Here is an 18704-nt window from a genome sequence, read left to right on the forward strand (position 1 = left end):
GTGCTAAAGTCAGGAAGCCCACTCAATTTACATGACTGTATTCCTATACAGAGCAGCACTTTCAGTGGACCACTGACCAAGACTACAAACTCCCTACCCTGCTTCCCCCCCCCCCCCCACCCAAGCATTCTTTCTGGCCAAGCGTTACGATTTTATTTTTGAATGCACTGCACCAACACCATACATGTGTGAATGGTGATGTACACATCAGGACAGGCATATAGTGGTCATTACAGGACCTGTTTTTTTTTTTTTTAGTTCATTTTGGCTAGCATAAGGAATGGTTAATACCATTTCCAGTTCTTTTTTGTCATCTGTGTCCAATGAAAACAGAATGTGAGACAAAATCTTCCTAAAGAGAGGCAAATCAAATGTTTCCATGGAAAAAAAAAATCCATTCTTTTCCTGTTTTGCTCACAACTAAAAAAAATTAATTTGTGATGACACTTTAGTCATTAAAAAAAAAAAATTGAAGTGTATGTAAAGGTAACTTTTTTTTTGGATCGAGTGGGTAAGAGTTAAAATGAAACTTCAGGAAAAAACTGTATATTCATTTAGATACGACTGACAGCAACATCTGACACCCAGCGGATATACCCAGACCTTTTCCTACCTAGCATTAGAGGTAACTTATCTGGACTAAGCAAACATTCATGTTAGGACAGATTTCTTCTCTTTTCCGCCTGACGACAGGCAGAGAAGGAAAAACATAGGCAACAAAAAGTAACCCAATTGGTGTTTTAACTCTTTCTGACGGTGTAAATGATGGAGAAAGAAAAAAAAAAAAAAAAAACACAACATACTTTGACTTTACATACACTTTTATCCACCCACTGGGGACAGAGACTGCAATAAAACCTTAAAACGGTGTTCTGGCCTCCCCCTTTAAAAATTAAAAGTCAGCAGCTACACATACTGTAGCTGCTGACTTGAACTATTAGGACACTTACCTGTCCTGGAATCCAGGTCTCTACCGCACATGCGTGAAACGTGCTGCGTTCTCTTACTGGCCCGGCAGCAGGGGTTGGAGGGAGGAGGGGGTCAGACTACTGACATACCCCTAAATCAGTATTTTTTTGGTACAATGAGATGCAAGATGGCGATATGCTGAGCAAATAGCTATATTATGCTTTAAAACTGAGCACACTCATGGAATGGGAACAAACTGATATGTAAAAAAAAGTTTTACAGATTACCAGTTTAGAGTAAAAAAGGAGGTCTAGAGCTAGAATTTTTGCCTCGTTACCCAACATATGTGGTACAAACTCCATTTACATATGCATGCACAGCCTACGTATGCGTTAGCTTCTGCATGTGAGCATGTAGGGATGGGGGGCGCTTAAAAAAAAATATATTTTGACACTGTCCCTTTATTTTTTTCAATCACTTTTATTGCTATTACAATGAATGTAAACATTTCTTGTGATAACAAAGAATGACAGGTTTCCGTTATAGAGACACCCAGGGTCTATAAACCCCAGATCTCTGCTCTACCCTTGAAAACACGAGATAAAAAATATATCCGATACTTTCCACAAAAAAAATTAAATCTGCCCTACACTGGAAGTGACGTCATGACCACCTAGATGAGGGAAAGGCAACCTCAAAGTGGGCTGATGAGGCAGCACCGGTGGGCACTGTTGGGACTGCCCTGAATTAGTGCCCTGATTATCAATGTAGATGTCCCTTCACACTAGCTGGTTACAGTCTCTCTCTGACAGGAAAGTGTGTTTACATCATGATCAGCTAACAGAAACAGTTACGCACGTGTTAAAGAACTGCTGTAATTGGCTCTATAACCCGATATGTGACCAGAACTGGCCGACTGCGCTGTAGCCATCCTTTTGCAGTAGTGTAGTCGTCAAGTGTTTAAAGTGAAACTAAACTCTGGTTTAAAAAAAAAAAAAAGAGAAAAATTTTATTGCAGTATTCTCCCAGAAGTTCCTCTTTTTCTTGCTGCTGTGATCTGACTTCGTGTTAGAGGGTGCCTACATTTGTTCTCCCACTGTATGTAGGAACGCAGACACCCTCCCTTGCTTGCTCCTGAGATGGACTAGGGACGTGTAGCGTGCAAAGAGCAGTGCACACAATCGCAACTTAGGTGCACTGCTAGTCCCGAACTGTTTACTATGCTTCAGTTTGTGAATGAGCAGGAAGCCTCTGTACAGAGCACTTCCCGTTCATTCGTCCTGCAGTGCAGCTGAGGCTGCTGGGAAAAGAGAATGGGAAATTTGGGTTAATCACTTTCTCTGTCTAAAAAGTGAGATATCAGGGGTCTGTTTGACACCTGATATTTCACCAAAGCCCCCCCCCCCCAAACAGTGGTGATAAAAAAAAAAAGAAAAAGGAAAACCAATAACCAAGGGCTCATTCACACAGGTATTCTGGCTGCATGAATGAGTGGTTTGTTCATGCAGCTGGAGCTGTGTTCAGGGCCATACACCTACATTCACCCAGGTTGGGGAGAGGTTGAGCCCCGTCAGGAAAGTTGTAGGGACCCCATGATGAACTTCAAAAGCGAATTCATGGGTACTTTAGAAGTTCCAGGAACACCTGTCAAAATTGTAAGGCATGGCAGTGCCCAGTGTTGTTCACATGGTTGTGTTTGCATTGCATCAATATTGATCCAATGTTTAGTTTGGCTGACTTTGAATGAATGAATGAATGAATGAGTGTGAGTGAGTGTGAGTGACTTTAACGCTCCCCACTCACTTTGCGGTTGTATAGTCTTTTTTTTTATAACTTTTACCTACAGGTAAGCCTATAAGGCTTACCTGTAGGTAAAAAAATATATATATATCTATATATCTATCTTTCCTAAACCTGTATGGTTTAGGAGATATTCCCCTCGAAATGCACCACTGACTGCAGCGGCACATGCGCACAGGGGATTCTCGGCTGTAAGTCCGGCAGAAGCCGGACCCTGCAGGAAAGAAATCTGCCGTGCGCATACGCGGGAGTGACAATGCCACGATACCCGGAAGTTCCCTCGGCGTGGATTGGATGAGATGTCGGGGCCTCGTTCTAAGGTAAATATTTCATAATGAGCTAGTATGCGCTGAATACTAGCTCATTATGAATTTTCCCTTGCAGGTCAGGGAAAAAAAAAAAAAAAAAACATCAGCGGGTTTACTCCAACTTTAAAGAGGTTGTAAAGTCACATAACACAATTACTTGTATCCTCTGTTTTAGCAAGATATAAAAATGCAGTGTGCATTTCTTTTAAAATTATAATCCTAAATACCTTTTTGCACAGCTCCTCTGTACAGTCACATGCCCTCAATCTGCTCTCCTTCCTCGATCTTAGAACAGCAAAGGGAGGGGCTGAGATTCCCCACTGATGTCAGCCAGCTATCAGAGGGAGATCATGTGACTGCACAGAGGAGCTGTGCAAAAAGGTATTTAGGATTATAATAATAATAATAATAATAAAAAAAGACATACTATACTGAATATCTTTCTAAAATACAGAGGATACAAATACAAGTAACTGTTATGTATACTGTGGTTCTCAACCCTGTCCCCAAGTACCCCCAACAGGTTTTCCTCTTGCATCTTGCACAGATGCTTTAACTCAGAGTTAATGGCTTGGTAGCATGGACAGCTATTTTATCTCAGAGAAATTCCCAAAACATGTCCTGTTGGGGGTACTGGAGGACAGGGTTGACAACCAGTGATGTATTACACTGGAATGGAGGCAGAAGGGAGATCAGCTCTCACACACAGGCTGCAGAACTGACAGGAAGGAAGGGAGGGAGAGAGAGACTTTGTACACACAGCGGGATGGCAGAGGCACGTAAACTGACCACAGTATCATGGATCAGCAGCCATGATTACCGTGGTCAGCACACTAAGGGGGACACCGCAACTGGCAGGATCAACCAGGTATTTTAGATCCCAGAAAGGGATTACACTAGAATGACACTATGCTACTGGTAATGCTTTTAAAAAGGAACAGGAGCATTTTTTTTTGGGGGGGGGGGGGGGGGGTGACAACTTCTTTGCTTCCACTGATGTCAATGTAAATGTTCTCCTCTGTGGTGTTTACAGTATATGTGAGAACGTGTTGCCAGCCGAGATGCCAATATGGAAATCCATGTAAACGCATTAGGTGCATTATTGGCCATTCACATTTCTCAGCATGTTTAAATGATCCCTACATGTAACTCTCACTATGTGCAATGGGCTGAGGTGTATTCTCCACACATTGGCTGACATTCCCACACACATGTCGTGCCGGGGACATCACCTGCAGCCAATGTGACCATGACACCTGAGAAGACTGTCAGTACGAAGGAGGAGGAAGCACACCATGCATGAAGACCAAGGTCAGCCTATCTTCATACCCCCCGGCACTGTCAGTGTTATGAGGGCGGGAGATCACCCCCTATACAGAACATTGCAGAGTACACAGCCCCGCACAGGGACACACTCCATGGACTGGCCGGGGAGAGCACCGACTCCCCTCCCCGGGCTCACACTGACCTGTCACGCAGGCATTGACCGCAGTGGGCTTCTGCGCGGTCACCACGTAGTTGTAGGACATGTTGGAAGCGGGCCGAGCTCCTGCCGCGGCGATTTACTGAGCGACAGGCGCGAAAACACACCGCAACAGGCCGTCACTTAGCGGAACCGGAAGAGGAAAGCAGAGAGAGGAGAAAGTACTGCTAGAGCGCCCCCATGGCGTACGAAGCCAAGGAACAGCGAGCGTCCCAGACACCATAGAGTGCAAGTGGGGAGATAGAGTGCTTCGGAGGCCATAGAGAGCGGGGAGAGAGGATAGAGCGGCTTCAGCTAGCCGACTAAGGTATAGAGCTGTATGACGGGAGGGGGAGGAAGGTTAGACTAGAAGTCCTGGGTGTATAGGAGGACAGACGAGGAGTAGGTAGTCCTAGGTGTATAGGAGGACAGACGAGGAGAAGGTAGTCCTGGGTGTATAGGAGGACAGGTGAGGAGAAGGTAGTCCTGGGTGTATAGGAGGACAGCTGAGTAGAAGGTAGTCCTGGGTGTATAGGAGGACAGGTGAGGAGAGGGTAGTCCTGGGCGTATAGGAGGACAGACGAGGAGAAGGTAGTCCTGGGCGTATAGGAGGACAGACGAGGAGAAGGTAGTCCTGGGCGTATAGGAGGACAGACGAGGAGAAGGTAGTCCTGGGCGTATAGGAGGACAGACGAGGAGAAGGTAGTCCTGGGCGTATAGGAGGACAGACGAGGAGAAGGTAGTCCTGGGCGTATAGGAGGACAGACGAGGAGAAGGTAGTCCTGGGCGTATAGGAGGACAGACGAGGAGAAGGTAGTCCTGGGCGTATAGGAGGACAGACGAGGAGAAGGTAGTCCTGGGCGTATAGGAGGACAGACGAGGAGAAGGTAGTCCTGGGCGTATAGGAGGACAGACGAGGAGAAGGTAGTCCTGGGCGTATAGGAGGACAGACGAGGAGAAGGTAGTCCTGGGCGTATAGGAGGACAGACGAGGAGAAGGTAGTCCTGGGCGTATAGGAGGACAGACGAGGAGAAGGTAGTCCTGGGCGTATAGGAGGACAGACGAGGAGAAGGTAGTCCTGGGCGTATAGGAGGACAGACGAGGAGAAGGTAGTCCTGGGCGTATAGGAGGACAGACGAGGAGAAGGTAGTCCTGGGCGTATAGGAGGACAGACGGGGAGAAGGTAGTCCTGGGCGTATAGGAGGACAGACGGGGAGAAGGTAGTCCTGGGCGTATAGGAGGACAGACGAGGAGAAGGTAGTCCTGGGCGTATAGGAGGACAGACGGGGAGAAGGTAGTCCTGGGCGTATAGGAGGACAGACGAGGAGAAGGTAGTCCTGGGCGTATAGGAGGACAGACGAGGAGAAGGTAGTCCTGGGCGTATAGGAGGACAGACGAGGAGAAGGTAGTCCTGGGCGTATAGGAGGACAGACGAGGAGAAGGTAGTCCTGGGCGTATAGGAGGACAGACGAGGAGAAGGTAGTCCTGGGCGTATAGGAGGACAGGAGAGGGTAGTCCTGAGCGTATAGGAGGACAGGCGAGGAGAGGGTAGTCCTCCTGGGCGTATAGGAGGACAGGCGAGGAGAAGGTAGTCCTGGGCGTATAGGAGGACAGATGAGGAGAGGGTAGTCCTGAGCGTATAGGAGGACAGGCGACGAGAAGGTAGTCCTGAGTGTATAGGAGGACAGGCGACGAGAAGGTAGTCCTGAGCGTATAGGAGGACAGGCGAGGAGAGGGTAGTCCTGGGTGTCTAGGAGGACAGGCGAGGAGAGGGTAGTCCTGGGCGTATAGGAGGACAAGCGAGGAGAGGGTAGTCCTGGGCGTATAGGAGGACAGTCGAGAAGAGGGTAGTCCTGGGCGTATAGGAGGACAGTCGAGGAGAAGGTAGTCCTGGGCGTATAGGAGGACAGACGAGGAGAAGGTAGTCCTGAGTATCTAGGACAGTGATGGCGAACCTTGGCACCCCAGATGTTTTGGAACTACATTTCCCATGATGCTCCACTACACTGCAGTGCAGCATCATGGGAAATGTACTTCCAGATCCACTACACTGCAGTGGAGCATCATGGGAAATGTAGTTCCAGATCCACTGCAGTGCAGTGGAGCATCATGGGAAATGTAGTTCCAGATCCAGTACGCTGCAGTGCAATGGAGCATCATGGGAAATGTAGTTTCAGATCCAGTACGCTGCAGTGCAGTGGAGCATCATGGGAAATGTCGTTCCAGATCCACTGCAGTGGAGCATCATGGGAAATGTAGTTCCAGATCCACTACGCTGCAGTGGAGCATCATGGGAAATGTAGTTCCAGATCCAGTACGCTGCAGTGCAGTGGAGCATCATGGGAAATGTAGTTCCAAAACATCTGGGGTGCCAAGGTTCGCCATCACTGATCTAGGAGGACAGGTGAGGAGAGGGTAGTCCTGGGCGTATAGGAGGACAGGTGAGGGGAGGGTAGTCCTGGGTGTATAGGAGGACAGGCGAGGAGAGGGTAGTCCTGGGTGTATAGGAGGACAGGCAAGGAGAGGGTAGTCCTGGGTATATATAGCTATGAGTAAGCGCTGTTTGTAGTGTGAAACGTGTCAGCAATCTTGTTTTATCTTTTTGTTCCCCTTTGCTGTGATGTGTTGTTCAATGGAGTTTTGCACTTGCATTTGAAGAAATAAAGGCACTTCATTTTTTACTCAACCTGGAGTGCGGCTATCCAGAGTTTTGTTCTGTTTCTGCACATTTAGCTTATGCAATCAGCCTGCACCTGGAACCCCTACCTACTTGGAAAGCTAGCAGCCTGTCAGTGGTTTGAGCTGGAGCGGTGAAATTTCTGTTTATATAGGAGGACAGGCGAGGAGAGGGTAGTCCTGGGTATATAGGAGGACAGGTGAGGAGAGGGTAGTCCTGGGTATATAGGAGGACAGGCGAGGAGAGGGTAGTCCTGGGTATATAGGAGGACAGGTAAGTGTAGAGGAGGTGTTTTCAGAAGTCAGAGCCATAATACATGCTACAAAATGAGGTTAGGTAAAGTGGACCTGCTCAAATCAGAATATTGTGTTATCATCTCTGCTGAGATCAATCACAGCCTCTCTGCGTGAAGTAGAGTGTGTGTACGTGTGTATATATACTGTATATCTTTTTTTTTTTTTTTTAAATTTTCATACCATTTCCTGGGGATCCGTTTTTTTGCGGCATTTAAAAGATGTGGAATAATTGTATCTTGATATTGTTTAACTCCCCCCTCAGTCCCGTGAAAAAGCACTATCCAGGGGTCCGGTTTTATGATTGTTTGAGTTATTTCCTTTATCCTTTGAAGGATCTCATCCCAATATATCTTAATTTTTACACAACCCCACCATAGGTGTGTCATTGTTCCTATGGCTTTACACCCCCGCCAGCACTCAGCCGTTATTCCTTGTTGGTATTTCACCATTTTATCTGGAGTATTGTACCACCGCGAGGTGAGTTTGTAATTCATCTCGGCTGTCTTATTATCTATTGCCGAACTATGTGTTATTATCAATATTTTATTTATCATCTCTTGATTTATTTGTGACCCTAATTCCTGTTCCCATTTTTTTAAATAAGGCGGTATCTCCCTCTGGCTGGCCAGTATCAATAGTTTGTATAACCTTGATATTATACCCCTACTCCGATCTGCCTTACAAAGTTGCTCTAACCCCATGAAATCATTTTCCACTCTAGGTGGCTGAGGCAGTCTTTGTATAAAGTGAGCCAGTTGGAGATATCGCCATCTATCATTCACCATAAATCCAGTGCATACTAATTCTTCAAGTGAGATTAGTTTCCCGTTTTTGATTATATCATTTAATAGTGACCCTTCTTTTTTTATCCAATTCCCCGCTATCTCTCTTTTACCTGGGGGAAAATATTCATTCTCCCTTAAAACTATCATTGGTGAATTATAGTGTCCATTTAATCTTTTGTATGCCCCATCCCACATCTTAAGTGCCAACCGTGTCAACTCATTTGTATTTATATCCAGTGCCCTATATTTCGTGGGATTCCATACTATCTCCCCAAGTTGTGCCTTGCTGTATATGCATTCAAGATTCACCCACCTTTTTTCATACCTTTTTCCTTTTACCCATTCGACTATTCTAGACAATAAGATTGCTTGATAATAGTAGTACAAATCCGGTACTGCCAGCCCCCCTTTCCTTTTCTCCTGTTTTAATACCCTGTGGGAGATCCTAGGTTTTTTATTATTCCATATATATTTACTCATTAGCGAATTTAATCTTAAAAAATAACTGGAGGGTATATTAATCGGCAACATCTGGAATTTGTATAATATTTTGGGAAGGATGAACATTTTAAATACATTTATTCGGCCCAGCCAAGATATAGATCCATTAGCTACCTTCCTAAGTTCCGCTTTAATTTCGTTTAATAATGGGATATAGTTTAAGTGGAACATCTTATCCAGCGTACGTGCGAGTTTTATTCCCAAATATTTCAGATCTTTTGCCCACTTAAATCAGCATTTTCCCTGAATTGATTGCTCTTACTGTTTGCTAACGTTTATATTAAGGATTTCCGGTTTTGTTTGATTTATCTTAAAATTTGATATTTTACCGTATTCGTCAAGGGCCTCTATAGCTTTTAATAATGAACTTTGAGGGTTACTGATGTAAAATAGCACATCATCTGCATATGCAGCAAGTTTGTGCTCCTCCTGTCCTGCCATAATTCCCGTTATTTCTGGGTTATTTCTGATCATCGAGAGTAGAGGTTCCAATGAGAGCACGAAAAGAAGGGGCGAAAGCGGACAGCCCTGTCTAGTTCCATTTTCCATCTCGAAGGGAGGGGAGGGTAACCCATTGATGTTTACAGTCGCAGTGGGATGTTGATACAATGTTTTAATCCACTTAACCATCCTTGGGCCAATACCCATTTTTTCTATTGTCTGAAACATAAATTCCCAATCCACCCTATCGAAAGCTTTTTGGGCGTCTGTTGATAATAATAAAGCCGGGGGGTTCCGTCTTCTCCCTTTGAGATAGCAGTAGTAGGGTTCTAACCCCGTTATCTTTTCCCTCGCGGCCGGGGCACAAACCCCACCTGGTCAGGGTGTACTAGGAAGTTCATTACTGTCTTCATTCTATTCGCCAATACCTTTGCAAATAGTTTGGTATCTACATTTAAAAGTGAGATTGGTCTATAACTGGCACACTTGGTCTCATCTTTCCCTTCCTTTAATATGACAGTAATAGAGGCAGACAATGCCTCTCTACTTATATCATATTTTTCTCCAATTCCATTCATATACCGACAAAGTTCCGGTACCAGAATTTCCTTGAACCTTTTATAATAATAGATTGTTAATCCGTCAGGTCCTGGGCTCTTCCCTAAGGCTGACTCTGCCAGTGCCTTATTTATTTCTGCAGCTGTTATGGGGCTTTCTAAATTCTCTTGATCTATTTCCCCTATCTGAGGGAGTCTCGCATTATTAAGGTATCTGTCTATTTCGTTTATATCCCCCCCTTTTTCGGACTTCTTGTTTTTTATTGCATATAATCTCGCATAGTATATTTTGAATGTTTCTCCCACCTCCTTTGACGTATGCACCAAGTCCCCATGTTCTGTTTGTATTTTCTCTATATAATTAATAGCTTTTTTCTTTTGAAATCTATTAGCCAGATATTTAGTGGGTTTATTCCCGTCTTGGTAACTTATTTTCCTTAGTTGATTAAGGTATTTTTTTGTTTCTTGTTCTCTTAGCCCGTGTAGTTCTTCCCTTTTAGTTAGTAGTTTTTGGTATACCTTCTTATCCGCGATCCCTAGTTTATGTTGTTGTTCTATCTTACAGATTTCCTCGCTAAGTTTGTTAGTTCTTTCGGCCCGTTCTTTTTTTCTTTCTGTATACCTCTAGCTATCAGGATCCCACGGATGTAAGCCTTATGGGCATCCCAGAGGGCTTGCCCAGAGATGCCCGCGGTATCGTTTATGGAAAAATACTTTACTAATTCTCTTCCTACGACATAACCCCCTTCTTTATCTCAAATTAATTCATCATTTAACCGCCACTTAGTGGCTGGTTTGCTATACCCAGGGATCTGTATCTTCATTTTTATTGGAGCGTGGTCTGATTGTGTTATTATTTCTATGCTTGTTTCCAAAACTGTTTCAAGAACTCTATGTTCCACCAGGATATAATCAATCCTGGAGTACGTCCCATGCACAGGAGAAAAGAACGTATAATCCAATTTTTTAGGATGTTGTGCTCTCCAAACATCTACTAATTGATTCTTATTCAGATCTTGAATAATCTTTTTCAATTGGGCCTTGCTCCCTCCCCGTGCATGGGACGTACTGTCCATTTCAGGATTCAGATCTCCCATCAAAACCACATATCCACCTTTAAATTCCTGTAGTTTAGCTAAGGTTCTTTTCAAAAATGTTATGGGGCTTTTATTCGGGGAGTAGATATTAGCTAATGTGTAGGTTATATTGCCTAGTTTGCCTTTTAAAAATAGATATCTTCCTTCTGGATCTGTTTCTCTTCCCTCTACTAAGAAACGGGTTTTTTTCCCGAACCCTATTGCGACTCCTCTCGCTCTATTAGTAATCGTATCCCCGTAATACCAGCTTGGATAGTCTTTAGAATGGAGCCTAATCTTAGACGTATGTGGAATGTGCGTCTCTTGTAAAAAGATCACGTCCGCCTGATAGTGTGTCAGTTCCGCCAAAATTTTGTGCCTCCTTTTTGCAGTACTGAGCCCCTTGACATTGTAAGACAAAAAATTTAAATCCTTTTTTTTGTTATCCATATCTTATCTTTTTCACCAGATTACTTTCTTTTTCCTGGAGGATTTTACTACTGACATGTCCCCTTACCCCCCTCGTCCCCCCCTAATCCCACCCTAAACCCCTCCCACCCCGACCCACCCTCCCCCCATCTTTTAGCCACTGATCGGCCCTCGACTTGTCAATCAGCCAACATTCTTTGGCCATTTCCAAGTCTTTGGTGTTCTAAGGTGGGGTTCTACCATTGGCCTCCATATCCACCCTCTTTAGATGTATTTCTGAGGAAAGAGGGGGGATATTGGGCCCATCTCCCATCCAGCCATTATCTTCAGACGATCTCCTCCCCACCCCCCCCACACCCCCGCCACCCCCTCCTGTATTTTGCGACAAAGCTCTCATAGCATTTCATCCATCCCGTCCAGCCAACCTGGAAGGGTTGGAATTTGAATTTCCAATTTTTCGCAAAAGCCCCCTAACTCTTCCGGGAAACTCAGTTTAGCAGTTCTTCCCTCTTTGAATGCTAACAGACACGCCGGGAACCCCCAGCTGTATCTGATGTTCTGTATTCTCAGCTGTTCCAGCAGGGGTTTTAAAAGACGCTTCCTGGCCAGAGTCTCAGGCGCTAGGTCTGGGAAAATTTGTATTTCTGTTTCAGAGTATTTTAATGGGGTTTTCCCCCTTAATTTTCTCCAGATCTCTGCCTTATCTTCATAATGTTCAAATCTGACAATGATATATCGCGGCCTTCCTGTCTCATCTGATTTTTTTTCTCCTGACCCGGTGCACCCTCTCGATCTTGGGGAATGCCTCTCCTCCTCTGTCTATTATTGGCCGGAATATGTCTTCCATGATCTCCCTTAGCTCTTCTTTCTTATTTTCTGGGACAGATCTTACTCTCAGATTTTGTCTTCTATTTCTATTCTCTTGATCTTCGAGTCGATAGAGAATTCTGCTCTGATTTCGATATATATCTTTTACTTGTTCCTGCGCTTTATTGAGCGCCTGGGCCTGGGTGTTAATTCTTTCTTCTGCTGCCTCGACTCTTTATTAATAGATGTCCCAAGTCGCATCTTAGCTTACTTATCTCTGATTTTATGGCATTCTCCAATTTTAGGAGCATCTCCCTCATCACCTCTTTTGTTAACCCATAGTCATCCGGTCTGGGGTCTTCAGATTTACTTAATTCTGGTTCACTCTCTGTCATCAATTCCTCTCTAGAATGATCTGAGATTCCCTCCATCCCCCTACTCTTCTCAGGGTTAGAGGACTGCTTCTCCTTCCCTCCACCCTTCGGGCTAGCTCCTCGGGTCATGTATTGTTTTATAGTACTTTCGGTAACTTTATTTTTTGGGGTCTTAGGGCCACCTCCCTTAGCGGTTTGTTTTGAGGTTCTACTCATGATGTTTTTTTTTTTTTTTTATCACCCGTGGTCGTCTCCCCAGTTTGATGGTCTTTTTATATCCCCCTTGTCTGTTGAGTCCTCGTGACTTATATTTTGAGGCGGAGTCCAGTGTTTAACAACCCCCTATGTGCTTCAACTATAAGTTTCCAGTCACCATCTACCAGGGGGTGTCCCAGATATATCATTCGTACAATTCCCGCATTTTACTATTATGTAAACCATCTGACGATTAAATATAGTTCATACCTAGGCAGATAAACATTCAAAACAGAGACCGGACCAGGCTATTCCTGCGTTGCCGCACAGCGTTTCCTGATACTATCCGAATAGACAGCCGCTGTATTAGGTTTCTCTGGCCTAGGCATCATTCCTCTCGTTCCAGGGAACTAAAGACCAGGTAGTCTCTTATGCAGATCTATCGCGTTGCTCTGCGGTCCAGTCGCTCGGAGAGATTCCTAGGTAATTATATCAGATATAATGTTCACAGCCAGGTATTCCCTCCATCTAGTCAGTCAATTAGATATATAACGTTTCAGGGTTTTAAAATTCTCTAACTTATCGGCGGTAGGTGTTTTCCAGCTATTGCGCCATACCTATTGTTTCCCACCAGTCATGTCTTTTATGCGATTTATCGTGCTACTCAGAGATCAGCTGGCCGATGCATATGTGCTAGTTAATCGCCAAAGATGATCTGTTACATACAGCTACGGAACATCTAGTAGAATTTCCAAACTATCCTGTCATTCATGTAGTTCCTTTTCTGTTACTGTGGTGTTGACAGGCCTTTTAACAAATTTGTGTATCTTCATGTAGTAATAAATCTTATGTCTGCAAAGTCGCTACTACACGTGTTTGTTCCAATTATTATTCCTCAAGATTTCATAATAACCTCAGCCCAGTGGCCTCTTTTTAGTATCTCCATAGAGATCTGTTTACAGGCAACTGGGGAGAATTTCACAGCGACTAGGAAGATTTCACAACAAGTTTCTCATACCCAGTTTCCTTAGCCTGCAGCCCCTAGATATTATTAACCATCAGTAACATGTACTACGATACGACACCACTTCCATACAAGATATCCCTCTGCGATCACGGTTCTCACCAACCAGGTAACTACATACAGACCGTCACATTAGAAGTCCATCTATATAGCCTTTTTAATGGTGTTCCAGGTTGCTGTTCCTGTTGCTATTGAACTGCACACATTTAGCAACTTACTGTCTATGTGTCAAACAAAGTTCATCAGCCAATAAATCAGAGCAGAATGGAAAATATCAGCTGGACTTATCTGAATGCAAGCGTTGCTCCTCCACGTACTGATGTCCTTTTTTGCCTCTGTGTTCCGTGCTGGTAACAGTGTCTCTCCGGCATTCACTGATGATCCTGTGCGGAGGAGGTGTAGCGGCAGGGGGGAGGAGCGGGGGGGGAGAGCGAGGGGGACAGAGCCTTCGTCAGCGGTGGTTGTTTGTTTGGCCGGCGGACAGATGGGTACCTGCGAGGTCTCGAGCGGTGGTTTCAAAAGTGCATGTTACCGCTCAGCGGGTCTGCCGGAGCCTCTCACCTTCCGGCTGACCCGTTTTTCACTTCCGAACAAACCTCTCCGGCAGCCTCCACGGAACCCCTTCCTCCTAACAGAACGTCCCTACGTCATCTCCTCCCCCTAGGGGCGTGTTTCTCTATATATACTGTATATCTTAAGCCTTTTCAGATGTATTTATGCTGTGGTCTCTGTGTTTTTTTTTTTCTTCCTTTCCTAGAAAGACAACAAAAAGTGGAAAAAAAATCATCAATGTGACTTTTGTGATTAAAGCGGAGGTCCCCCCACCCCACGAAATATTAAAAGTCAGCAGCTACAAATACTGCAGCTGCTGAGTTTTCGTATATGGACACACCCTCACAGATATCAGCCAGGAGGACAGAGCCGGTCAGTCATGTGAGCGCCTATTGGTGCTCTGAAATTAGGTAAACGCTTGCATTAAAAAAAAAAAAAAAAAAAAAAACACATGCACTGGGGACCTTATTTCATATAGCAGAGGGGATTAGCAAGGTTATTGCATTATGCTAGCAGCAGGAGGGGAGGGCTGGGGAGTGGATGGAGCTGACAGGCAGGGAGGGGGGAGAGGACAGAAGAGAGCAGTGGCTGAAGGAGGCACGTAAACTGACCACAGTGTCAGGGCTCAGCAGCCATGATACATCGCGGACAATTTAAGGCTGGGTTCACATATGATCTCACAGCAGGAGTCCGGTGCATCTCCATTCACTGTTTCAGCCCGAATTTTTGGCTGAATTCGGACCTGAAACGGACCAAAAGACGCACAAATCACACCAGAGCTGCTGTGCAGATTTGTGAACCGGCTCCATAGAGAGCTGGTCACAATCTCCTGCTATTGCAAATTCCTGCATCCAGTTCGCACTAGTGTGAACCCAGCCTTAACCACTTGCCGACCGCGGCATGCTGATATACGTTGGCACAATGGCAGCGGTGGGCAAATGGGCATATTGGTACGTCCCCTTTAATTAGGCTAGGGCATGCCCACGCTGGCTGTGTTCTGCGTGACCGTGGGTCTCGATGTCTACCAGTGTCCTGTATTCATGTCACGGAGCGACAGACAAGGAGAAGCTTATGCAAACAAGGCATTTCCGTGTTCTGCCTAGCAACATGACAGATCTACTGCTTCCTGTCATCGGGAGCAGTTATCTCTGTCATGTTGTAATGAGCCCATCCCCCCTACATTTATAATCACTCCCTAAATGTCACAGTTACGATAAAACTCGCCATTGCTAATAATAAAAAAATAATAATAATAAAAAAAAAATATATTTTTTACCAAAAATATGTAGAAGAATACATATGGGCCCAACCTGAGGAAAAACATATTTTTTATATATTTTTGGGGGATATTTATTATAGTAAAAAATATTGCTTTTTTTTTTCAAAATTGTTGCTCTTTTTTGTTTATAGCACAAAAAATAAAAAACAGTTATTCAAATACAACCAAAAGAAATCTCTATTTGTGGGGAAAAAAGAATGTCAATTTTTGTTTTGGTGTAATGGTCGTGCAATTGTCAGTTAAAGCCACACAGTGCCGAATTGCAAAAAGTGCTCTGGTCATTAAGGGGGTAAATCCTTTCGGGGCTGAAGTGGCTAAGGGGAGGGCAAAACGGGCAGGATCTGCCAGGTATTTCAGGTAATACAGGGGGCCAAATTACACAGCACAGGCACTGCGCTGCGTAACATGCTTTAAGGGAACACGATCCTTTTATTTTTATTTTTTTTATTTATTTATTTTTTTTACTATATCTACCGACACGTTTTTCTTTTTTGCGGTAAATACCGCATAATCATCATTATATATATATTTTTTAATTGGACTTTATTTACTGCATTCGATAATTTATGCAAATTTGACGCATGACCATGTTATCGCATGAGGTAAACATTAGTGAATTGACCCGTTTGTGTCTCCAGCTTGGGTGCAAAATACAAGTGTAGGCTCTATCCAGAGAAGAACATAAACAGAGCAGCTCCATCTGCAATACTCGTTCCAAGTCTGACGCTGCCCCCGCACACTCACCTAGTCACTTATCCAGTGCTGCCTCTTTTCCAGGTTGAACAACACCCAGTGTCATTTATCCCACTTAGGCCGCGTACACACGCGGGGACTGTTCGCCCAACTTTGTCCGTCAAACAGTTTCGGCAAACAGTCTGCTCAAAATTAGCATGGACGGACATGGCCACACACGACGAACGAACAGTTTGCTGAAACCGTGCGCGATGACGTGGACGGGACGAAAAATACGACGTCCTATACACTGCATTATAACTTTCGGCGTGTAAATCCTTTCTGAGCATGCGCGGAACTTAGTTTGACGAACAAGCCTACACACGAGGGGACTGTTCGCTGAAACAAAGTTTCAGCGGACAGTTTTTCGGAATTTCCGAAAAACCTTGTTCAGCGGACTGTTCGCTGAAACTGTCCGCTGAAAGCCCACACACGAGCGGACTGTCCGCCGAAACACTGTTCAGCGGACAAAGTTGGGCGAACAGTCCCCGCGTGTGTACGCGGCCTTACTGTCAGCTCAGGACACCAAAGCTTCACCAGTACAAGCACTCACCTCTAAAGATGATCATTTACTAATGGATATATAATGTAAGATCTTCTTTAAAACACTATTCAACCCAAAAGCAATTATTCTATTCTATTGCAGCTTACCAATTGTTAGATGTGATGGCTGTATTAGTTTCCTTTTTAGGCTTCCTTCCTCTTTTTTTCATCTGGTAATCCAGCCAGCAAGTCTGTTTTTCACAGCTCAAACTCTCCAGCAGAATGTATAAGGCTGGCATAGAAACGTCTGCTGTGTGTTCACATTAGAAGACTGACAGAATGCCAGGATCTACTCGCAAAGAAAAAAGCTAACATTTCTGTGCTTCTGTTGTGAACTTTGAAGATTCATGTTGAATTTCTTCCTTCTCTTCCTCCCTGTGTTTGGATTATATTACTTTTTTGGTGGGTACTTAGTTTTTACAGGTACCCGCTCCCACCTGCACTCGGGCCACCTAGGCAATCTGAGTAGAAGTTCAAAACCTGCACCACCCACCCTGCCTGCAACCTTCTAGGACACATCACAGGTCCCAGAAGACTGCGGGACTATTCACAAATTTCAGTGCAGCTGCAAGGAATCACAGCTGGCTGCCCGCAGTTAAAGAGGAAGTAAAGCCTCAGCAATAAAAAAAATAAAAATAACCCCTGCAAGACAAAGGAATAATGAGCTAGTATGCATAGCATACTAGCTCATTATGAATTACTTACCTCAGATCGAAGCCCACGAAGAGGTCCTCGTTCCCCTCCTCCGACACCGCCATCTACCCTGGAATGACTTTCGATTATTGCGGCTCTGGCGATGTGACTGGCTGGAGCCGCGATGACGTCACTCCTGCGCATGCGTGCTGGTGCCACCACTAACGGCATGGTCGCCGTTAGAAACGGCACGCTCAGTGTGTCTGCGCCTGATGTCTACGGCATATGCGCCGTAGACATCAGTGCAGCTAGTTCTGCAAATATCTGCTAAACCTTTTAGGTTTGGGGAATATTTCTTGCACCTACAGGTAAGTCTTAATGTAGACTTACCCATAGGTTAAAGTGGTTGTAATACCGTGTACACAGGACCGGACTTTTCGACAGACTAGGTCGGCGGAGGTCCGACTGACTTTTTTGAACGAAACGGACTTGACCACACACGACCGGACTAAGTCTGTTCGAAAGCCCTTTCATTTTGAATGTGATGACTTAAATGGGACTAAACAAGGAAGTTCAATAGCCAGTAGCCAATAGCTGCCCTTGTGTCGTATTTGGTCCGTCGGACTAGCACACAGACGAACGGTTTTCCCGATTTTTAGTCCATCGGATAGATTTGAAACATGTTTTATTTGTAGGTCCATCGGACTTTTGGGGAAAAAAAAGTCTGCTGGAGCCCATACATGATAGAATTGTCCGGATTCCAGTTCCGCCAGACCAAGTCTGCCGGAAAGTCCTTTCGTGTGTACGCGGCATAATGGGTTTACAACCATTTTAACATGCCAGTGCCAAGACTGAAAGAGGAAGTAAATTCTGTAACTTATCTCATTTTTTAAAAATGTATAAGTGGTGTTAAACATTGCTAAGCCATATATATTTAAATTTGTCCTGAACAAGCTTTGTAAATACCCTTTTCTCAAGTCATCTTCCAGGACGGCACACCTGAGATGAGAGGCTCCTCCCTACAGGAAACACAATCAATCGACAGCTGTTTTAAGTCCCCACCCTTCCCCTTGATCCTCAGTTTTTGATTGTGTTTCTCCCTACACAGCGAAACTGTTTGTTTTTTTCCAAATGACCCGAAGCCTGGGGCTGGTGGTCTCCCCCTGGGAGCCGGACCACAAGCCTGGGAAGCCTCTGGGTCTGGTAGGATATTCTTGTCCTTCCTGGGGGGTTCCCCTATCTTTTCCTCAGGGCGGGCAGCAGAAATTGGAAGAGCCCCCCTGAGAGCTGAAGGACCCTGGGTACAGTGGTGTACCCAGAACTT

General features: G+C 44.8%; 2 protein-coding genes across 5 annotated transcripts in view; one reads left to right on the plus strand and one right to left on the minus strand.

The window, feature by feature from the left end:
- Nucleotides 1-4655, minus strand: part of DDB1 (damage specific DNA binding protein 1) — a 94071-nt gene extending 89416 nt beyond the window's left edge. The window contains exon 1 of the mRNA XM_077460819.1: nucleotides 4486-4655. Within this exon, the coding sequence (XP_077316945.1) occupies nucleotides 4486-4546 (61 nt within the window). The 5' untranslated portion in view covers nucleotides 4547-4655. The remainder of the gene's footprint in view (nucleotides 1-4485) is intronic.
- A 20-nt stretch (nucleotides 4656-4675) lies between these two features.
- The window catches only part of TKFC (triokinase and FMN cyclase), a 43620-nt gene continuing 29591 nt past the window's right edge, over nucleotides 4676-18704 (plus strand). Inside the window, exon 1 of one of the 4 annotated variants that reach the window (XM_077460820.1) lies at nucleotides 4676-4807. The gene's annotated coding sequence lies outside the window, so the exon portion shown is untranslated. Of the gene's footprint in view, nucleotides 4808-7851; nucleotides 7930-14398; nucleotides 14604-18704 lie in introns of those variants that run through there. The other 3 variants (XM_077460823.1, XM_077460822.1, XM_077460821.1) reach the window with 3 other exon arrangements.

This window comes from Lithobates pipiens, unplaced genomic scaffold, assembly GCF_037356315.1.
Source record: "Lithobates pipiens isolate NorthernLeopardFrog02 unplaced genomic scaffold, aLitPip1_a1.2 Scaffold_10, whole genome shotgun sequence".
NCBI lineage: Eukaryota > Metazoa > Chordata > Amphibia > Anura > Ranidae > Lithobates > Lithobates pipiens.